The sequence below is a fragment of the Mesoplodon bidens genome (assembly GCF_964165515.1).
Source record: "Mesoplodon bidens genome assembly, chromosome: 11".
In the NCBI taxonomy this organism is placed as follows: Eukaryota; Metazoa; Chordata; class Mammalia; order Artiodactyla; family Ziphiidae; genus Mesoplodon; species Mesoplodon bidens.
The window spans coordinates 6,520,148-6,543,152 of NC_138167.1; the positions used below are offsets into that span (position 1 = coordinate 6,520,148).

The 23,005-nt window shown below is 43.9% G+C and overlaps 1 protein-coding gene across 2 annotated transcripts; it reads left to right on the plus strand.

The window, feature by feature from the left end:
• The first annotated feature begins 1,992 nt into the window (after positions 1-1,992).
• On the plus strand, positions 1,993-14,127 carry SLC2A3 (solute carrier family 2 member 3). Of its 2 annotated transcripts, XM_081248173.1 has the most exons (11): positions 1,993-2,168; positions 2,304-2,386; positions 3,766-3,858; positions 4,402-4,562; positions 5,413-5,653; positions 6,088-6,250; positions 6,538-6,725; positions 9,460-9,564; positions 9,930-10,031; positions 10,638-10,841; positions 11,383-14,127. In XM_081248173.1, exons 4-11 carry the CDS (start codon positions 4,516-4,518, stop codon positions 11,593-11,595), a joined length of 1,263 nt encoding a protein of 420 aa, XP_081104299.1. In that variant the 5' UTR covers positions 1,993-2,168; positions 2,304-2,386; positions 3,766-3,858; positions 4,402-4,515; the 3' UTR covers positions 11,596-14,127. The 2 variants fall into 2 exon arrangements, with proteins under 2 accessions (XP_081104299.1, XP_081104298.1); XM_081248172.1 differs by lacking the exon at positions 2,304-2,386.
• The last annotated feature ends 8,878 nt before the right edge of the window (positions 14,128-23,005 follow it).

Below are 23,005 nucleotides of genomic sequence, written 5' to 3' on the forward strand. Positions count from 1 at the left end.
AAAGTAAACTATCTTAATAATTTTTAAATTGATTATAATTTAGTCAATTATAGTTTAATATATTTATAAATCAATTGTAATTTAATCAAACTCAAATAGTATTATTTTGGCTATATCAGGTCAAATAAAATAATTATTAAAATTAATTATTCTTGTTTCCTATGTTTTTCTTTTAAAAATTTTAATGCTGCCACTTAGAAAACTTAATATTACATAAATGACTCAGATTGAATGTTTATTGGCAGCGCTGCCATACAGGATATTTTGTCCTTTGGCTGCTAAATTCAGTTGCTGTGGTAACTAAAGGGGCCTCTAGGCTCAGGGTTTCCTGGAAGATTGGGAGAGTGGGGGAGGGGAGGAATGACCTCAGGGAAGGTTTTTTTGGTTGTCACGTTTCACTCATCGCCAGTTCTCTCAGCTAACAACGAGATTTAGAAAATATTCTCATTTAGTGGTTTCGTTTTGTAATGTATAAAAATATCGAATCAGTACGTTGTGCACCTAAAACTAATATAATCATGTAAGTCAGTTATAGACTTCAGTTTTTTTAAAAAATCCTCATTTCAGGAAAGACCACACGATGGGGTCTGTTTCAGGTCTAGTAGTGCCAGTTTGAATAAGAGGCTCCCAACCAAAACCCTAAAGGAAGGTATACGTTCTTCAGTGGCTCCTCTAGCATAATTCTACCTCTTTACCGGTTTGTCGCACCCCACCCGCTCTCTCCCTGCAGGGCCTGCTAGGCTACAGATTCATAGGCATTAGGAATTTGACTACTGATATTTCCCCCCAGCAAAGCCACCCAACTCTACCTACAACAAACGTTTCCTCCTTCGTTACCTCTCACACAGAAGCACTTCTCTCTCCTTTTATTTTCCTTCATCTTCCTGTGCTCACATTTTTCTTACCTGCTTCTCCTAATCAATCTTGCTCACTTTGCTTGTATGGCTTAGAAATCAGATATTTATCTCACCCTTTTCTTTCAAGAAATTCACAGCCCAGAAGGAATAGGATATGGCTAATGAACTCCAGTTGTGTAAGAATCGGTTGGCCTCTTCCCTTTTTAATGTTTTAAGTGGAAGAAGAGAAGCACCATAAATTCCTTGAGGGCCAGGACTTTTTTGTCCTATATACTGATGAATCCGTCTGATGGGTAGTATGTGCTCCGCAAATACCTGTTTAACGGAATTTGATCATTGTCCTCTCTCGAGGTACTGTAAACCCGAGACTAGAGGCAAAACACCGCAGAATGGGTAGAATTCAGAATGGGTGGGGAGTTGGTGAATGCCGTATTTTCAGGAATTTGGATTGTGTCCCATGGGCAGCCGATCCTCTGCTTTCTGCAGCCCAGGAGAGTTGGTTTGGCTCCTAGACACTCAGGTTTTCTCCCAGGAGAGAGCATGCTCATCAGAGGACAAGCAGAGCCCCAAATTCTTCCAGTTCTTCCTCCACTCGCTTTCCTTCTCTCAGACTGTCCTTCCCTCCCCTTCAAGATTGTGGACACAGCCTACAGTCAAAGAGCAGCCGATAAACTCATAGGATTAGGAAGAGCTTCTGTTTACACTGCGTCAAACACCGTTAACTCTCATATGGTAGCACCCACTCGACTTTGCCTTCTATAGATAGCGTTTATTCTCATCTCTTTACGGATTGATTCAGTTCTGAGCCCTTGCGAGAGCAAAACATAAAGTGTATCTGCCCTCCCTCCAGGCTTTTCTGGTAGCATTTTTGTCTGTGAAACTAAGAGGCTGTAGCTGCTCTTAGAAGAGGGAAGGAGGACGAGCTTAAAAAAAAAAAAACAAAAAAAAACCACGGAGTAGGGAGGGTGGAGGATGTGGTTTTAAAGAGATGGGGGGGTGTGGTCTAGGGTGGGGGCAGAGCTTGAGGTCACAAAATTCCGGGAGGTCCGGAGATCACTGGGGGCGGGGGCTGGGTGGGGCTGGGGGCTTGTCGCCCAGGCTCCGCCCTTTGCGGAGCTTATAAGTAGGTGCCCATCCTAAGGGTGGGTGAGGAGACGTTGGAGCGGTACCGAGGACCTGCCGGAAGACTTGCTGCTGAGAAGGACATTTTTGGAGGTTTTGTTGGCTGGAAGAGGGGTCTCTGGAATCCCACTTCTAGACCTTTATTGAAGATTTGAAAGGAATTAATTGAGGGCCATGGGGAGAGCGAAGGTAAGAACCATACAGTTACTGGGTTTTGCTTGTTTGGGGTACGCTCCGGAAGGCAAGCCTTAATGGTGATGGCTGTGCTCTTTTATACGGAGTCACCTAGCCATCTTAAATAAAGCCTTTCCGTTTCTTCCCCAGCCTGCACTGCCACAGTTCCACCAGTTCTCTGTGGATGTCATTTCCTATAAAGGATTTATCCCCGTCTGATTCACCTTCCTGTGGTAGGGAAAGTCACCTGGAGAAGTTATATTTGTTTCTCGTTTTTTTTTCTCTCTTTAATACAATTACAGGCTACTGAGAATGTGAGGGTGAAACCGGTTGAGTGTTCAGGGGATCAGGGGCTGCTTGGTTGTGTTGATTACGAGTGTGGATCTGAGAACCAGCAAGAGGATTTCTCTGGACGCCTTAGACCTTGAAAGGACCTAGGCTTTGTTTTGGGGCCTGGGTCGGTGTCCAGCCATCTGTTCTATGACCTATGGGATTCCCTGGATACTAAGGAGAGAGAATTCCAGTTGTCCTTCCTGTTGTGGTTGATTGTGAATGCACAATATTTTAATGTATTATTGTGTATTATGGATGCAGTATTTGTAGAGAGAAACGTATTTTCATTCACTAAGGTAACTTACTTGAAAATAAGAGAAGGGATGAAAAAGTGGGAAGGCCCTCAAGAATAGTAAATGATGAGAGAAAAAGAAGAGGTTTTTACTAAAAGGAGAGGATTTTACTAAAAGGAGAGGAAGCCCTGGCGGGGCTTCAGGGGTACTAGATGCCTGGGAGGCAACATCAATTTGGGGAACTGAAACTCCTGGCCTGCCACTGTCTGACCTGAGAGGGAAGGAGTTTAAGATGAGGAAGGGTTGGGGTTCTCAGGCGTAAAAATTGAGCTACCTTGAGGTGGAAAGTAAGATTACGCCCACTGGAATTATTCCTAGCAAGGTGAGTGATGACTGGGTTGATTACTGCACAGCCCCTTACAAAATGTCTCCATCTGGGGTTGGGCGTGAGCTTGTGCTCGCCCCCTGGTGGGTGGGTGGGGGATAGCAGTACACTATTAAGTGAACGGGAAGAATTTCAGATGGGACCAAGGATACAGTAGGTTGATCCTGTAGATTACGTGATGCAGTTAAGAGCAGCCTGGTGATGACGACACACCACCAGTACTCGGGCTTCTGTGGAATCTGGGGTACGGGTGAGCATACGCTGGATCTAGCTGTTTCCAGAGTCAATTGTTCTTAGCAATCCTAAGGCATTTTACTCTGCCCTCACAATTTTTTCTATTCCTGAGCACAGTTCTATGCTTGCTCTTACCTGGGGCTGTCTTTTGAATGCTTCCAAACCGACGAACCCAGTTCTCTTAACGTCTCCCTTTTCCCAAATTTTCTTGCCACTTTCCCCAAGTTTACTCTATATGCTCACCTATGTATTTCCAGATAAGCTCTTCAGTTCTTTCGTGTTCCTCATTGATTATCTAAATCGTTAAGTTTTTGTTGTTTTCATACTGCTCACAGGCTGAGTTCTCCTGATATGTACATCTCCTTAATAAGAGGCAATCATCCATCAAGAGTTTTGACTGTTTCTTCTCTCCTCCCTCCCCCACCAGGTCACCGCCCCTCTGATCTTTGCCGTCACGATTGCTACAATAGGCTCTTTCCAGTTTGGCTACAACACTGGAGTCATCAATGCTCCTGAGGTGGTGAGTACCAGGCAGCTCGAGTTTGGAATAGGATAATTATGCCTTTAGGTAGTGTTTCCAGAATTAACAACTTTAGACAGACTTGGTAGGTAGCTTGGCTAAGATCTAGAGGGGGAATGATATTGGTGGGGGTCTAATTGAATCATTGATCAAGGCAAAAGGCTCAGGGGCTCCCTGTACCCTGGACTGTACCTATTCTTCCTCTCATCCTACGGTGACACACTTCCTTTATTATCTCTTAGGGGTTAGTTACAAAGTCTCAGGGCGGGAGGGTGGCTGGGATAGTCACTGAACAAGAGTACATCAGTACTACTACCTACTGGAATTTTCAGGACAAATAAAAAATTATTCTTTTCAGAGCTGGTAACATTAACTCCAGTGTGTTACCTGTCTCTTCCATTGCCATCTATTTATTCCCTTGATCTGCTACCAAGAAAGTAACTGTAATGCTGTTCTCTTAGGGAGGGGAGGATCCCCAATGTTTGTTTCTTTTCTCATCCAGTTGTAATGGTCTCTTCTCCCACCAACCATTTTAATTTGCAGATCATAAAGGACTTTCTCAATTACACTTTGCAAGAGAGGTTTAAAAACCCTCCCTCTGAGGTGGTACTCACGTCCATATGGTCCTTGTCTGTGGCCATCTTCTCCGTTGGCGGTATGGTTGGCTCCTTTTCTGTTGGACTCTTTGTCAACCGGTTTGGCAGGTATTAATACTTTTTTTTTTTTTTTTTTTTTTTTTGCTGAGTTGGGTCTTGCGCGCAGGCTTTCTCTAGTTGCGGTGAGTGGGGTCTACTCTTCGTTGCTTGTGCGCACGCTTCTCACTGCAGTGACTTCTCTTGTTGCGGAGCTCAGGCTCTAGGCGCGCGGGCTTCAGTAGCTGTGGCGTGTGGGCTTCAGTAGTTATGGTGTACGGGCTTAGCTGCTCCACGGCATGTGGGATCCTCCCAGACCAGGGCTCGAACCTGTGTTCCCTGCATTGGCAGGCAGATTCTTAAGCACTGCGCCACCAGGGAAGTCCCGGTTTGGCAGGTCTTGATCAGAAACTGGGCAAGGAAGGGGTCTGTACTGGTTGCATTGAGGACAAGTATTGAGGCTTAAAGCAGGGAGGTGATGATGCATTTGAATGAGAGCACCTCAAATTTCCATCAAGGGAAAACTAGTCCCACAGATTGTTGGGCTCCAACCCAGATTCAGGCCTAATGATGAGTCTGGGGTAGGGTGGGACAATTTTAATTTCTAGCAAATTTCTAGCTGATGCTGTTAGTTTGTGGACCACTTTGAGAACAACTGGCCTTAAAGTGCTTGCTAAAATCCTAGCCTACAGCTAGGACGTAGAGGGGAGAATCTTAAACAAGTTCTCTAGGTGAGTTTTATGCATACTGAGGTGTAAGAACCATTGATCTTGATTATCCCAACCAGATATGTTCTGATACTAGAAAGTGGAAAAATTAGACCAAAAGATATATGAGCCTGGAGAAGAGTAGAATGATTAGGGAAGAAGGGGGGGATCGGGTCTACTTTGCTAACTTCCCTTGTTTTTGTTTAATCTTTCAGGCGCAATTCAATGCTTATTGTCAACCTGTTGGCCATCGCTGGTGGCTGCCTTATGGGGTTCTGCAAAATAACGGAGTCATTTGAAATGCTGATCCTGGGCCGACTGGTTATTGGTCTCTTCTGTGGACTCTGCACAGGATTCGTGCCCATGTACATTGGAGAGATATCTCCCACTGCCCTGCGGGGGGCCTTTGGCACTCTCAACCAGCTGGGCATCGTTATTGGGATCCTGGTGGCCCAGGTACTCTAGAACTTATTGAGTGTTAGTTTCACAACTCATTAAATGACTTTACATAGAGAAGACAGTCAAGAGAATGTCTGGCACAGAGAACTGTATTCAATATCCTATGATAAACCATAATGGAAAAGAATATATATATATATGTGCATAACCGAATCACTGTGCTGTGCAGCAGTAATGAACACAGCATTATAAATCAACTATACTTCAGTTTAAAAAAAGAATGTCTGGCACATATTCAACTATACATGTTTCAGACATTAATTAATATTACTATAGTTCCCAGACGGCTAAGGAAGCAGGCAGGGTAGACAAAGTAGTAGACTATCTTTTCCCGTGATAAAAGAACGGATGATCTTCGGAACATTTTTTTTAAATCAACGTGTAGCCTGTAAAGTATGGAATTTATAGTATTTTCTTTGTCCGGTTTCTAGATCTTTGGTCTAAAAACCATCTTGGGGACTGAAGAGCTCTGGCCCCTGCTCTTGGGCTTCACCATCATCCCAGCCATCCTCCAATGTGCCGCCCTTCCATTTTGCCCTGAAAGTCCTCGATTCTTGCTCATTAACAAAAAGGAAGAGGAGAGTGCTAAGGAGAGTGAGTACCCTTCACACCTTCACTGCAGGAATCTTAGGCTTGTGGTTTGTTTTAGGATGAGGACATTGGATCTGGTTTCTGTCCTCTCCTTTCCCTGTCTGATTATGCTTAAGTCAGAAACTTGCAGCCCCTGAAGGATGGGGTGAGAAGGCGAGTTAAAGCCAGATGCTGATTGAGCCGCCAGATGCGGGGCTCCTCTGGGCGGCTTCTTCCCATCCGTCTCGTGGGGAAAAGGAATTCGGGACAGCACCTTATTATTAACCTTTCCTCTTCATGCTTTTCACCAGTTCTCCAGCGATTGTGGGGCACCCAGGATGTGGCTCAGGACATCCAAGAGATGAAAGATGAGAGTCTAAGGATGGCACAGGAAAAAAAAGTCACTGTGGTGGAGCTCTTCCGAGCCCCCAGCTACCGACAGCCCCTCATCATCTCCATCATGCTCCAGCTGTCTCAGCAGCTCTCGGGGATCAATGCTGTGAGTGCCCACTTGTATGTCAAACGTGTCCTACAGTATTCCACTTAAAACACCTGACCAGAGGTGAATAGCATTGGCTGTTGCTCACCTTCTTTTATATCCAGGGGTCCCTCACAATGCTTGCCACAGAGCAGCCTCTCAAAAAATGCTCTTTCTCCAGGTTTCCATTTTGTTTTTTTCATTTTTATTTATTTATTTTTTATTATTTTTTTGGTTGGATCTTAGTTCCCCAACCAGGGGTCAAACCCATGCCCCTTGTAGTGGAAGCATGGAGTCCTAACCATTGGACTGCCAGGGAATTTCTATTTCTTAAAATTATCTATAGTTCATGTTTTCCATGTGGAAAGATGAGAGACTCAATTAAAAGTTTGTCACCCTTAGCCTTGGAACTTATAGTTAACATTTGTCCTCTTCCAGATTTTTTTTAATACATAGAGTATCACAATTTGTCAATTTTTATTAATCCTCTTTTTTTGACCACTCATTTTAGAAATTTTCAGTCCTCTTTAACTCTGATCTGTCTTATTACATGATGTTATCAGTGATAACGTAATTCATATAATCAAAGCAGATCTGAGAGTTGATATACCTTGGGTTTTTTCCCAGGACTGTACAATTTAAAATCAGCGTAAAGCCCTGGGGAGCAATTAGGAGGTGTGTGGGCACACAGACAACTTCAGAGTGAGCTGGGCTTATCATTCTCTATATTTTTTACAACTTAGAATAGTGACTATGATAGTTAAGTGTGAGGCAAAATGGAAGCTAGCAGTAGGCAGGTAGCCATTGTATTCTATGCAAAAATCAGCTTCTGCTCTTGAGTCTTGGTTGTGGGCAGAGAGGGTATTCCTACACCTATCCTTTTGCAGATAAAAGATTTGGATATGAAGAACACCCACCCCTGTCCCCCTTCTAAGTACTGATTCACGCCCTGAGGGTTTCCCATCATAATGTGATCGGTGTGATCAAATCATTTCATGACAAAGCGTTTTGCAAAACACATGATAACTCAAAATACCAAGTTTGTCCTTAGCCTTGTCTCCCTAACGCACCACAAGGATACTTGTGTCTGAAATAGCAGTGCATCTCCTGAGGACTTAGAGGCTGTTATATCAGACCTTGGGAGGAAAGAGAGTTTGAAAAAGCCTCTCAGGTGGTTTTGATGGATCTCAATCTCAAATTTCCACATCTGAAAAACCACTGTAATCAAATATACTCTCAAGACTTTCCAGAACAGCGAGGCTGGGACTAGAGTGAGGTGTCCAGATATAAGACGTGTCCTGAGAAGGACCGCCTTCTTCAATTCTATACCCCAGGCGCCTGCTTGCCTCCCCCGAGTCGAAGCCCTGCACAACAGGATCAGAAAAAACCACCCGGGAAAGTTACAAATGATAGATGAGTTCTCTGCCAGCCGGACCTACCCATCCCCCAGCCCCTACCCCCGCCCTTTCAGGAAATGGTGTGTGAAAGTCAGTTTTCCAGCCTACCTTTGAACAAACGATGTTTTCTAATTTCCCTTAAAGGCAGAGGGGTAAGAGGCTGGATAGTGTTTAACCAGCAGAGTAAACTGCCTTTAGGTAAGATGATGTGGCTGGCCTAGCTCCGTGGCACCAGGCAGCAAGATTTTACTGTAAGAAGTTTGCTTGAGATGCGTATATACGTGCTAGGTTTTTGATATGTGAGCTTTTATATAAGGAAGAGAATTGGCATAGCTATTCATCTCTAGTTTTAACTGTTCAAACGTCTTTCCTCACAAGCTTTATATTATTAAATATTCTTCAATTTTTTTTTTTTTAAATTCCACGCTTCTCTCCTAGAGCAGCAGTTTTCAATGAGGATGACACTCCATATCTCAGTTTCCAAGAGCTCAGCCTGAATCTTATTTTGGAAAATATACATAGTTTCTATCTTAGGTTGTAGGGATTTGAAGACTTGTTTCTGGAGACGGTCACTCCCATTGTCGAAGCACATGTTCATCAAAAAGTCTGATGAATACTGGCTGCTACGAGGGCAGGTACTCTGGGTGAAATCATAAACCCCTAAACCAAACCTGAGGGACTGAGCGATCTAGATCCTGTTCCCTTGTTATCTTGAGGTCTGAGACCAGTGTTTTGACATCTCTTTAGCTGTGGTAGTTGTAGCAGCCCTACGTAGTAGCACAGTGTTGAGCAAATAATAAAAATAGTATACATTAAGTTGTAGTTTATTTAATAGTGTCTATTCAATTAAAATAATAGCTGGTGTTAGTTTGTAAAACACTTGCAAAGACCTACCCCCTGGAATTCCAGCCCAAGTTCTGCTTCTAAATCACGATCAGGCTGAGGTTACTCTTCAGTTTCTTCACTATCAAGTGGAGACATCAATGCCTGTCATTGTTGGTCGGGGTGGGAGTTGGAGTAAGTCTATTGGAAAAGTGTAATTGAAAAACTTAAAGGGACTTAAGCCTCTATATGTAAGTTACTAAAGTAAACTTAAGGAAGAGGCTAAATGGAGCAGTAAGAAGAAGCATAGTTAGAAGGAAAAAAAAGTGGAAATAAGTAGCTAGAATTGAAGACAATTGAAGAAGAGAATAGAGATAAGATAACAGAAGATCATTCGTTTGCAGAAAAGATTGAACAAAAATCCCTGGGAAGTACTCCTTAACTTCTGGGACTTTTTTGAGTTGATTTTTTGGAGGGTTCCATGTAACTGCTATGCACAATTGTATTTCACAGTTGCATCTTTTGTTCCCTGTTAGGTGTTCTATTACTCGACAGGAATCTTCAAAGATGCAGGTGTCAAGGAGCCGATCTATGCCACTATTGGTGCAGGCGTGGTTAATACCATCTTCACTGTGGTGTCTGTAAGTCGGATGTTTTGATCATTGTTGAGCTGGGAGGAGAATTCTTGCTACACACGTTCAAGGATGGGTTGCAGGTCCTTCCACACCCTCCTTCTGTCATTTAGTTAAACCTTTTTTCGTTTAATTCCTTTTGGGGGAAAAGGGCTATTGAATGATGGGTAAAACAGTCTTCACTCTTCAAACAAATAGGGAATGGATGGGCAAGAGGAGGTATAGAGTGGATTATGTAGGATGCTTTTAACTTGAAGCTGGAAGAGAGGAAGTGTGACTATAACAGGTATCCTGCTGTTGGTCAGGCAGATTCCAGAGCTCATATAGTTGCTTTCATGAAAGGGAATGCAGATATTTCTTTTTTATTCTTTTAGGTGTTCCTGGTAGAAAAGGCAGGGAGGAGGACTCTACACCTCATAGGCCTTGGAGGGATGGCTTTTTGTTCCGTCCTCATGACGATTTCTTTGTTATTAAAGGTGAGTGCTCTTTGCGAAGGAAGGGGGTGGGAGGGGGTGGTGCGGAAAGGAGAGGGGGTGGGTAGTTGAGGTTTGGAGATCATACAAATGACATTTGGGAGAGGCAACATGCCCAGGGTTTTAAGACAAGTGGATTATCAGAGAGAGATAATTAAATTGTTATAATCCCTATATCTATATAACATATAGTTTGTAAAATACATTATCTCATTTAATTCTTAAAGAAATCTTGAGGTCATTATTCCCCTTTTACATCTGATAAAATGGTCTCAGTGCAGAATGACATTTGTGATCACACTGCTAGGTTTCAAAGACCCGAGGCTTCTAGGACTTCCCTGGCGGTCCAGTGGTTAAGACTCTGCACTCTCAGTGCTGGAAGCACGGGTTCAATCCCTGGTCGGGAAACTAAGATACCACATGCCATATGGTGAGGCCAAAAAAAAAAAAGAAGAAACAAGGACCTAAGGCTTCTAGGTCCAGTAACTCTTTTATACCACGGGTCAGAAGGAACTTTTCATTATTAGTCAGTCCTCATCTCTGGGAAGCTGGATGCTGCCTGGGGCATGCTGTCTCTAATACTAACTTTCCTTTTTTCCTTTCTCGTAGGATAATTATGGTTGGATGAGCTTTATCTGTATTGGGGCCATCTTGCTCTTCGTGGCCTTCTTTGAAATTGGCCCAGGCCCCATTCCCTGGTTTATTGTGGCTGAACTCTTTGGCCAGGGACCCCGCCCAACTGCCATGGCAGTGGCTGGTTGTTCCAACTGGACCTCCAACTTTTTGGTTGGACTGCTCTTCCCCTCAGCTGCAGTAAGTAACTTAAAACTCACCCAGCCCATCTTGAAACCAGCTAATACATAGTTCTGCCTAGAAACAGAATGGTAATAATAAGCCTTAGGATTCCAAACCAATATTTAAAATCCATCATTTGGCTTAGCATTAATGGCTTTATGATGTTAATGATGAGGTAGGTCCTATTATAAAATGACCTAGAGCTGATTTGTTAAGTAAAGGAACCAGCAGTGGACATCTAGAATGCATTCCCAGTTTCCATGAGTCTTTCAGAAACCCAGATCTTAAAACTCATAATCAAAAGGCCTAAAATACTCAATAGGTATTTGGAAACAGCTAACTCCAATGACTAGGAAAAGGAATGACAAAACATTGCAGAGAAATATAGTAAGTTACCAGTGAAATCATAAACAAGTCTCTGAAGAAACCTTACTGTCTTCATGAAGTCTAGAAGGGTTATGGCTTCAGGCCTATTGGAAATACGATTGTGAGGGAAACTGGAGTTTATCAGTGACCAGATTTTTACACCGACTCTCCTTTTTTTGTGTCCTTTCCCTAGTTCTATCTGGGAGCCTACGTTTTCATTGTCTTCACGGGTTTCCTTGTTATCTTCTGGATCTTCACCTTCTTCAAAGTCCCTGAGACTCGTGGCAGGACTTTTGAGGAAATTACACGAGCCTTTGAAGGGCAGGTGCCGGGGGCTAACCGAGGTGAGAAAGGCCCCATCGTGGAGATGAACAGCATCCAGCCCACGAAGGACACCAACGTCTAAGCAGTGCCTCCTTCCCACCTCCCTCCTGTCATGAAAAAGTAACCTCTCCCTAAGCAAGGGAGAGACCTCATCAGGTTGTAACCCAGGACTGTTTCTGAATGCTGCTACTCAATTCTTTTCTCATCCCACACACTCTTGGGCGCTCAGAGGATCCCAATGCTGGGGTTAGTTGTTATCTTCAAAGGCTTTTAAAAATTTCATTTCTTGGACATTCTCTTCTGTTCAGGAGAGACCAAGTGAACCTGCCTTCATTTCAGGAGGGATTGGCTGCTTGGCATATGACAACTTTGCCAGCTCTTGCTCCCTTAGGCTCTACTATTGCCTCTCGAGGGCATTTAGGGGAGTGGGCATGAGGCTGCATTTCCTCCAACCTCGACTTACCAGGAAGCAGATACACGTAAGATTGTGGAGGGCAGAGAGGGGTTCTATAAGATCGTCTTCCTCACTTCCATACGGCTCTGCAGAGCAAATTAACTTGAGTTTTATTTATTTTATCTTCTGGTTTTAGTGCATAAATATTTATTTTTGTAAGTATAAAATAATTTTACCAAATAATGAAAGCATAAGGAAATTGAGGTTAGAGGGAGGTGCTTAAAGAGGTTCTAGGGTGGAAGATTTAATACCGAGGAGGTTAAGGTGCAATAAGAAGGGACGAATGTAGGGAGAAACGTGATGCATTGTTGGAGGGTGTATGACGTGGTGTGCGAGGTTTGCATGTTGCCTCTTAACAATTTCTGTCCTTCAGGTGAAAACTCAAATTTCTCAGAAAAGTCATGTGCCTGTATAAAGAAGCTATTAGTTTCCTTTGGAACTTTTTCCTTTGTTGAAGATTATACGTAGTATTACTTGAAATCTAGGATTATCACTTAGATGGGCTTTGTAGTTAATGGTAGTTGATGGGTTCTAATTTTGGATGGAGTCCAGAGAAGGGATGGTTATTTCTAGAAATCCTCTCTCCCCTCACTGGACCAAACGGCTTCTTTGTAGTGAACTCAGTTTTTTTTTTTTTTTTTAACTCCTATCATCTGGTGGGAGAGCCTTCCAAATGAACAAGCCAAAATATCGGTTCTTGGTAGACGTTCGTTATTTCTTCAGTTTGTTCTTTAGAAGATTTTAGATGTTGTTTTTTATTTTGTTTTAAGCCATAGCTTTAAAAGAATTCAGAGATGCTCATAGCTACCTTGGAATTTGTAACCTCAGCTCTGGGAGAGGATTTTTCCAGAACGATTATTATTCAGTTGAAGTACGTTGTTACATTAGGGTCATCTCATGCTCGTTTATATCTGTTACCATGTCACGTTACCCTTGTTACCATGTTACCATAGTATTATGTCAAGTGTCCTTCCAGGGACTTGAACTTTCCCACAGACCACACTTGACAGTGTGCGTGGATGTGCAGTGGAGCCCACACCTGAGCGTGAGTGTATGTGCACTGTCACCTTGCTCTGGGTGGAAGTAGTTTATCGGTAACTTGTTTCCTCTATGTTCCTAAGGCCCCCTTTTGGGTAGAATGTGTTAAAACTAATTCCTATGTATGTCGATAACACTGCCTCTGCTGGGTGGAATTTGAATCTATGGTTTTCTTTCAAACTTTAGAGTTCAGTCTTATCTAGCGGCCTTTCCTTGTTGGAGAGGAAGGGGAGAACTCCCTAAATTTTGAGACTGAGAGTGGAGGGCTCACTCCATGCTCCGACAACTGGGGGAGATAGGACAGAGTGTGACCTCGGGACTCGGTGCCTCTGGGGGGTGCTGGAGGGGAGTACCAGGGGAGAGGGAGGCATTCTTTGAAGGCAGTAAGAAACAAACTGAAGCTTCGAACTCTGGGGCGGTTCAGAGAGTTAGGTGAGATGGAGGGGTTTACACTTGCCAGAGGCCACGGACACCTCCACGCCCCTCCAGTTACCCAGTATTTTTAGAAATGGAGATTGGGCCCTTCTTCCCTTTTTCATGTGTTACTTGATCTCCCTCTCCCTCTTTGGTGCTTACATATTTCAGGCCCTTTAGCCAAACCCTTGCCTGTTGCCAGTATTTTGGTTCTAAGTTCTCACCATTCCCTCTGGTCCTTGAGCCTTTGGATAAAAACTCACAGAGCCATGGGGTGGGGCTTTGCTGGAACGGCTGAGTTTCCTCTGACTGCACCTCCGCTCTGGCTCCTCAGAATCAGTGGCTTGGCAGTCATGCAGTGTGGAAGTCTTCCCATTTCTCAGCGACCAGATTGTGAATAATTTCCAAACGGATTTTCTATTATTGTTACTATGGTTCTTTGTTTTGAAATAAAAATTCTGAATGTATATATAACATCACAGGCTTGGCTTTTTTGTTTTGTTTTGGTCCTTCCTGTGACAACAAAATCAGCTTTAATCCCAACGTGGCCACCCAGTACCTGTTGTAACCTTAAGTAAGTTTCTTATATGAGAGTCTCGTACAAATGAAAATAGCAATACTTGTTTATTATGCAGATGAAATGGAAAAGCCTTAGTGCATTGCCTTGCATACCTAATAAATTATGTTGCTTGCTTTCCCCTGTGAGAATGCTTCTGATTTTTCTCTTATGCTCCTACCTATTTCCTTTCTCCTCCAGTCTTCGATCTCTAAAATTCATCCTACACTGATGTCAGGCATCCATATAATATATACGTATACATTTAAATCACTGTCCTGCTTAAAAATTCTTCAATAGCTTCCAATCAATGACAGGAAAAACAGTCCCCTGGCTTAATAACCCCTCCAGGGGCAAGGTCCCTGCTACCTTTCATTTGATTCACCATTTCTTTCTTTTTTTGTTTAATTTTTATTTTATATTTGAGTACTGTTGATTACCAATGTTGTGTTAGTTTCAGGTGTACAGCAAAGTGATTCAGTTATACATATGTATTCTATATATATCCCCATTCTCTTTCAGATTCTTTTGCCATATAGGTTATTGCAGAATATTGAGTAGAGTTCCCTGTGCTCAATGGTAGGTCCTTGTTGACTTTTTTTTTTTTTTTTTCCGGTACGCGGGCCTCTCACTGTTGTGGCCTCTCCTGTTGCGGAGCACAGGCTCTGGACACGCAGGCTCAGCGGCCATGGCTCACGGGCCCAGCCGCTCCGCTGTGCCATCAGGGAAGCCCGACTATCTATTTTATATACAGTTGTGTGTGTATGTTCATCCCAAGCTCCTCATTTGTCCCCCTCCCCGCCACCTTTCCCCTTTGGTAACCATAAATTTGTTCTCGAAGTCTGTGAGTCTGTTTCTGTTTTGTAAATAAGTGTGCTGTGAGTTATAAAAAATAAAAATAAAAAATAATGTTATAAATAAATAATTAGAAAAAAGAAAACAACGCCTCATACCCAGTACAGGCCCTCCGCACCTCCACGCTTCCCTTTCATGTAGTTCTGACACTCCTTCCCTAGTTTCCATTCATTTACTACAGATATTTCTACTGGCCCAGGCAGGAGCTCCATAAAGGCTTCTTTACCCCCAACATAGTCCTTACACTGTGGGACTCTGTGTGTTAGAGGGGATGAAAGGATGAAACACCCTGGTTGTCCTGAAAGAGCCCCAGTGAGTGCACCGTATTCTCCAAAATTGTGGTTGCCTTAGCTCCCTTTTTCCACCTTTGCTTCCTTATAATTCATTCTTCACATGATCAGAGTGATCTTTTAAAATCAGATTAATTGGCTCCTCTGGTGGTGCAGTGGTTGAGAGTCCGCCTGCCGATGCAGGGGATGCGGGTTCGTGCCCCAGTCCTGGAAGATCCCACATGCCGCAGAGCGGCTGGGCCCGTGAGCCATGGCACGGGAGAGGCCACAACAGTGAGAGGCCCGCGTACTACAAAAAAAAAAAAAAAAAAAAATCAGATCAAGTCACTCCCTGCTCAAAGCCTTCCAATTCCACTTAAAATAGTATCCAGAGGATGGTATCTAGAGGCATGCAGAATGGCCCAGCGTTTGATGTACGTCCTAGGCTGTCCTACAACAGCCTCTAACAAAACTAGGCCATCTGGAACCCCAAAACCTACATATAGTGTGTGCTCAGGCTGACTTTGAGGGGCTCGTGCTGTGAGACCTAAAGTTTTTATGAGGTTGTCTAAAATGAAAAAGCATGTCAGCAGGACCTATGGTGGGTCCATGGGAGGTAAATGTGTCCATGACAGGATCAAGCATGCTTTCCTTATTGAGGAGCAGAAAATCAAGAGCGTTGAAGGCAAAAGAACAGAGTCAGAAAGCTAAACTTTAAAATGCAGATTTTTTTTTTTGTTGGGGGTGGAATTCCCCGGTGGTCTAGCTGTTAAGATTTGGCACTTTCATTGCAGAGGCCTGGGTTTGATCCCTGGTTGGGGAACTGAGATCCCACCAGCCACACGGTGTGGCAAAAAAATAAAAATAAGTAAATAAATGAAATAAAAATGGAGATTTTTGAGTAACAAAAAAGTCAAAACAAAACAAAAAAAGTAGTATCCAGACTTCTTTGCTGTGGCCTATAAACTGGGTGACCATATGTCCTAGTTTACTCTTATTACCCTGCTGTAGCTTTTTGTATCTGCTTTCATTCATTCTCATAAGTGTCCTGACACTAAATTCTGCTTCTCTTGCCTAAAGGGTTTGCTTCTTCAAAGGATTTGCTCTTGTTACTTTCTTTGCTCACTGAAGTTTAGCCCCACTGGTCTTTCTAGTTCTCATGTACATCAAGTTCATGATCACTTAGGTTCTTGACATTTATCCTCTTGTGCTTGGAATATTCTGCCTCAGAATTTTGTATGGCTGAGTCTATTTTGTGGATTAGGGTTTAGTTAATGTCTGCAGAGGATAAGCTCCATAAAAGCAAGTACCTTGTCTTGTTATGCCTAGAACACTGCCTGACATACAATTGATTTTTATTAAGTATATCAGTCTGGCTCCTATCAGAATACCAAAACTTCTACAACTAAACACATAAAGAAGAAGACCAAAACCACACATTGACTTAAACAGGGAAAGTTTAATTAAAAAAAAAATAAAATTAGGCTATGATAAGAACAAGTTAAAAATGATGGAAGAGAACTCAGTATGGTATCCTAGGGCTGAGGGAGAGTATCCAAGGAAGGACAACTTTGGGAGGCCACCTCCCCAAAGCTGAGGTTCAGATCTCACTGGAAAAGGCATAGTTGCAGTCTACTGGCTAGCAGAGGAGTTTGCTAGATTACACAGGCCAGAGCTGGTGTGCATTCCCCAGGCAAGCAGTAGACAACTCTCCAGGTGAGCCACAGGCTGGTGGCCAGATACCTGAGTGCTCAGAGCAAGTCAGGCCACAAATAGGTGAGAGGCCTGGGGCCTGGGGTGAATAATGACTGCCAGACGTGGGCCGGGGCCGTGAGGTGGCTGAGGGAGCTTGCATTCTTCGTGCTTGGCTGGGGCAGGACACCACCAAATGTTCTCTCATCTACCCTCCTGATCTGTGGTGTAGCCGCTGGAACCAGCAGAAGCCCAATTCCCTCTACAATATCCTTCTAGCACCATCTACTGAGAAAACTTCATTGCGCTCAACTCGCTAAGAGATGATCTAAAGGGAATTTCAGGGACTTCCCTGGTGGTGCAGTGGTTTAAGAATCTGCCTGCCAGTGCAGGGGACATGAGTTCGATCCCTGGTCCTGGAAGATCCCACGTGCCGTGCCACGGAGCAACTAGGCCCCTGCACCACAACTACTGAGCCCATGTGCCACAACTACTGAGCCCACGCACCGCAACTACTGAAGCCCGTGTGCCTAGAGCCCGTGCTCTGCAACAAGAGAAGCCACTGTGCTGAGAAGCCCCGCGCACCACAGCGAAGAGTAGCCCCGCGCACCACAGCGAAGAGTAGCCCCCCGCTCGCCGCAACTAGAGAAAGCCCGTGCGCAGCAATGGAGACCCAGCGCAGCATGAATGAATAAATAAATAAATAAATAGATGGAATTCCACGCATTACCACAAGACAGGTCTTCTTTTTTGGCTGTATTGGGTCTCTGTTGCTGCACACGGGCTTTCTCTATTTGCAGAGAGCAGGGGCTACTCTTCGTTGCGGTGCGCGGGCTTCTCATCGTGGTGGCTTCTCTTGTTGCGGAGCACGGGCTTCAATAGTTGTGGTGCACGGGCTTAGTTGCTCTACCGCATGTGGGATCTTCGCAGACCAGGGCTCGAACCTATATTGGCAGACAGATTCTTAACCACCGAGCCACCAGGGAAGTCCCACGAGACAAGTGTTGAAGGATGAATTTGGAGCTGAGGCAGTAAGTTGATAACTGGCACAATTAATGTTAGATGGCTGGCTGAAGCGGTCCTTGATTGACAGGGTCTCCTTCTTCCACAACTCCCAGAGCCTTCTGGACTTCAGATACAGTTCAAGTTGCAAAGTGCCATTTTAGGAGGTGGGGAGGTGTGGGGTCCCAAAAGTGTTTGCTTCAGAAATTTGGCCAAGGTTCCAACTGGCTGGCTCCAGCTGAGCTTGCGCTGGAGGCCCCTGCCTAGGACCCAGCAAGTGAGACAGGGGGAGCGGCAGAGGGAGCCCCTCTGAGCCTGAGGCCTCTGAGCTGCAGGATGATGTCTGGGTCGAGGGTCCAGGTGAGGCCTGAGCCTTTGAAGGTACCAGTATAAAAACTGGTACCCTTATACCTTATTGGGTATTTAACTTTAGTCCAGTTCTTGAGCATATAGTCAAGAGACAGGGTGCCAGTTCCAGTTTTGACGATGCATTCAATTTTTTATTAGTATTTATTTTTATTTTTATTTTTTTTCGGTATGCGGGCCTATCACTGCCGTGGCCTCTCCCGCCGCGGAGCACAGGCTGAGCCGGCCCGCTCTGGCTCTACGCTCTAGGTCTTCACCGCGCCGCCCTCTTGGATGTCGAGTCCCAGAGGGCACCAACGAATCTAGTAACATCTGTCCGTGATCCGGGCGGGCCACGGTGGCGACGGCACCGCTGAAACCGCGGGTCCCGCCGGCAGTCCACCTCCCTCCGCTCCCACCGCTCCAGCCCCAGGGCTGGCCCAGGGCCTGCGCCCACGCCCGCCCCTCCCCCGCCCCGCAGTCACGGGAGGCTGGGCGGGCTCTGGACCGAACCGCGGACCCCGCAGGAGGCGGGGCTTCGGCCGCGCCAGGTCTCCCGTGAGCCTTTGCTGCGCAGGCTCAGGCGGCACCAGCAACCCGGTAGATTCCATGCGGCTGAAACCCTTTCCGGCTAAAACGCAGGACACGCTTGGCAAAGTGCAGACCTTCAAAGGCAGGTATTTCCCGCCTTTCTTATTCTGAAGAGAATTTAACTACCCTTTCTGGATTGCTCTAGGCTTTGTGACTTAATTGATATGACTAAATCAACTGAGTTGGCATAGGTTTCAGAGATTAAATTCAAATCTCACTTTTAAAAAATTGAATGGGGCTGCCCTGGTGGCGCAGTGATTGGGGGTCCGCCTGCCGATGCGGGGGGCGGGTTCGTGCCCCGGTCCGGGAGGATCCCGCGTGCCGCGGAGCGGCTGGGCCCGTGGGCCATGGCCACTGGGCCTGCGCGTCCGGAGCCTGTGCTCCGCGGCGGGAGAGGCCACGGCAGTGAGGCCCGCATACCGAAAAAAAATAAAAATAAAAATAAATAATAATAAAAAGTTGAATGCATCGTCAGAACTGGAACTGGCACCCTGTCTCTTGACTATATGCTCAAGAACTGGACTAAAGTTAAATACCCAATAAGGTATAAGGGTACCAGTTTTTATACACTTTTACTAAAAAGTTTTATTATGAAACGTCTCATCTTTATCAACCTGAAGTGAGAAAGGAGTCCTGTATTTTATTCTATTTTTTAAAATTTATTTATTTATTTATTTATTTTTAGCTGCGTTGGGTCCTCGTTGCGGTGCACGGGCTCCTCATTGCGGTGGCTTCTCTTGTTGGGAGCACAGGCTCTAGGCGCGCGGGCTTCAGTAGTTGCGGCTCGTGGGCTCAGTAGTGTGGCTCACGGGCTCTAGAGCGCAGGCTCAGTAGTTGTGGTGCACGGGCTTAGTTGCTCGGTGGCATGTGGGATCTTCCTGGACTAAGGCTCGAACCCGTGTCCCCTGCATTGGCAGGCAGATTCTTAACCACTGTGCCACCAGGGAAGCCCGAGTCCTGTATTTTAAATCTGCATTTTTATTACGAGATTGAGCATTTTCTCGGTCCTTGTATTTCCTTATCTGCATACCATTTGTATATATCAGAGGAGGAATATTTTGAAAAAGATGTGTTTTGGAGAAGAAACAAGACAAAATAAATAAGTAGAGTTTATAAAGAAAATAGTTACTATATAACCCAGCATTTCCACTCCTAGATATATTACCCACGAAAGATGAAAACTTGGGGCTTCCCTGGTGGCGCAGTGGTTGAGAGTCTGCCTGCCAATGCAGGGGACACGGGTTCGTGCCCCGGTCCGGGAAGATCCCACATGCCGCGGAGCGGCTGGGCCCGTGAGCCATGGCCGCTGAGCCTGCGCGTCCGGAGCCTGTGCTCCGCAACGGGAGAGGCCACAACAGTGAGAGGCCCGCGTACCGCAAAAAAAAAAAAAAGAAGAAAAGAAAACTTGTCCACACAAAAACTTGTTCACACATGTTTGTTGCAGCATAATTCATAGTAACCCCAAACTGGAAGCAAACCATATCCATTGACAGATATCCATTGACAGAAAACCAAATGTGGTATATCCATATCCATACAATGCAATAGTACTTAGTCACAAGAAGGAATGAAGTACTGATACATGCTGTAATATAGATGACCCTTGAAACCATATGTGTATAAAGCCAGTCACAAAAGACCACATATTATATGACTCAATTTATATGAAATTTCCAGAACAGGCAAATCTATAGAGAGAAAGATGGTAGCTTAGTGGTGACCTAGAACTAAGGGGAGGAAAACAAAGGGGGGTGGGGGACACAGAGAGATAAAAAATGACTTCTAATGGGTACAAAGTTTCTTTTTAGGGTGATGGAAACACTCTAAAATTAGATTATTCATCTAATAATCTGGTTCCACAACTCTATATAAATGCTAAAAATTATTGAATGGTACACTTTCAATGGGTGAACCTTATATAAATTATGTAAAAATAAATCTGTGTAATAAAAAGATTAAAACAAAAAGGAAAATAAGAGAATAAGTAGTCATATAAAAACCTAAATCTCCTGATAGGAAACTGGTAAAACTAAATTTTGAAACATCCTGTAATAGAATATTGTGCAGATATTCACCGTAATTGAATGGGTAGATATTTTTGTCCTGTGTGTGAGGGATTTGATTTCTCTGCATTCTGAACAACACTTGTTAATATCTGGCTTTTTGATTTTATGCATCCTAGTGGGTGTGAAATGATATCTCAGAGTGGTTTTGATTTGCATTTCCTTAATGACTAATGCTGTTGAACATCTTTTTTATGGGCTTTTTGGCCATTTCTATATCTTCTTTGGTGAAATGTCTATTCAAGTCCTTTGCTTCTGTTTTAATTGGGTTACTTGAGTTTTTATTTATTTATTTATTTTTAACATCTTTATTGGAGTATAATTACTTTACAATGGTGTGTTAGTTTCTGCTTTATAACAAAGTGAATCAGTTATACATATACATATATCCCTATATCTCTTCCCTCTTGCATCTCCCTCCCTCCCACCCTCCCTATCCCACCCCTCTAGCTGGTCACAAAGCACGGAGCTTATCTCCCTGTGCTATGCGGTACTTCCCACTAACTATCTATTTTACGTTTGGTAGTGTGTGTATGTCCATGCCACTCTCTCACTTCGTCCCAGCTTACCCTTCCCCCTTCCGTATCCTCAAGTCCGTTCTCTAGTAGGTCTGCATCTTTTTTTTTTTTTTTTGCAGTACGCAGGCCTCTCACTGTTGTGGTCTCTCCCGTTGCGGAGCACAGGCTCCGGACACGCAGGCTCTGTGGCCATGGCTTATGGGCCCAGCCGCTCCATGGCACGTGGGATCTTCCCGGACTGGGGCACGAACCCGTGTCCCCTGCATCGGCAGGCGGACTCTCAACCACTGCGCCACCATGGAAGCCTGTCTGCATCTTTATTCCCGTCTTGCACCTAGGTTCTTCATGACAATTTTTTTTTTTTTAGATTCCATATATATGTGTTAGCATACGGTATTTGTTTTTCTCTTTCTGACTTACTTCACTCTATGACAGTCTCTAGGTCCATCCACCTCACTACAAATAACTCAGTTTCGTTCCTTTTTATGGCTGAGTAATATTCCATTGTATATATGTGCCACATCTTCTTTATCCATTCATCTGTTGATGAACACTTCAGTTTCTTCCATGTCCTGGCTATTGTAAATAGAGCTGCAATGAACATTTTGGTACATGACACTTTTTGAATTATGGTTTTCTCAGGGTATATGCTCAGTAGTGGGATTGCTGGCTTGTATGGTAGTTCTTTTTTTATTTTTTTAAGGAACGTCCATACTGTTCTCCATATTTTTTTAAGGAACGTCCATACTGTATCAATTTACATTCCCACCAACAGTGCAAGAGTGTTCCCTTTTCTCCACACCCTCTCCAGCATTTATTGTTTGTAGATTTTTTGGTGATGGCCATTCTGACCAGTGTGAGATGATATTTCATTGTAGTTTTGATTTGCGTTTCTCTAATGATTAATAATGTTGAGCATTCTTTCATGTGTCTGTTGGCAATCTGTATATCTTCTTTGGAGAGATGTGTATTTAGGTCTTCTGCCCATTTTTGGATTTGTTTGTTTGTTTTTTTAATATTGAGCTGCATGAGCTGCTTGTAAGTTTTGGAGATTAATCCTTTGTCAGTTGCTTCATTTGCTAATATTTTCTCCCATTCTGAGGGTTGTCTTTTGGTCTTGTTTATGGTTTCGTTTGCTGTGCAAAAGCTTTTAAGTTTCATTAGGTCCCATTTGTTTATTTTTGTTTTTATTTCCATTTCTCTGGGAGGTGGGTCAAAAAGGATCTTGCTGTGATTTATGTCATAGAGTATTCTGCCTATGTTTTCCTCTAAGAGTTTGATGGTGTCTGGCCTTACATTTAGGTCTTTAATCTATTTTGAGTTTATTTTTGTGTATGGTGTTAGGGACTGTTCTAATTTCATTCTTTTACATGTAGCTGTCCAGTTTTCCCAGCACCACTTATTGAAGAGGCTGTCTTTTCTCCACTGTATATTCTTGCCTCCTTTATCAAAGATAAGGTGACTATATGTGTGTGGGTGTATCTCTGGGCTTTCTATCCTGTTCCATTTATCTATATTTCTGTTTCTGTGCCAGTACCATACTGTCTTGATTACTGTAGCTGTGTAGTATAGTCTGAAGTCAGGGAGCCTGATTCCTCCAGCTCCGTTTTTCTTTCTCAGGATTGCTTTGGCTATTCTTTATTTTTTATTTATTATTTTTATTGAGTTCTTTATATAGTCTGGATGAGTCTCTTA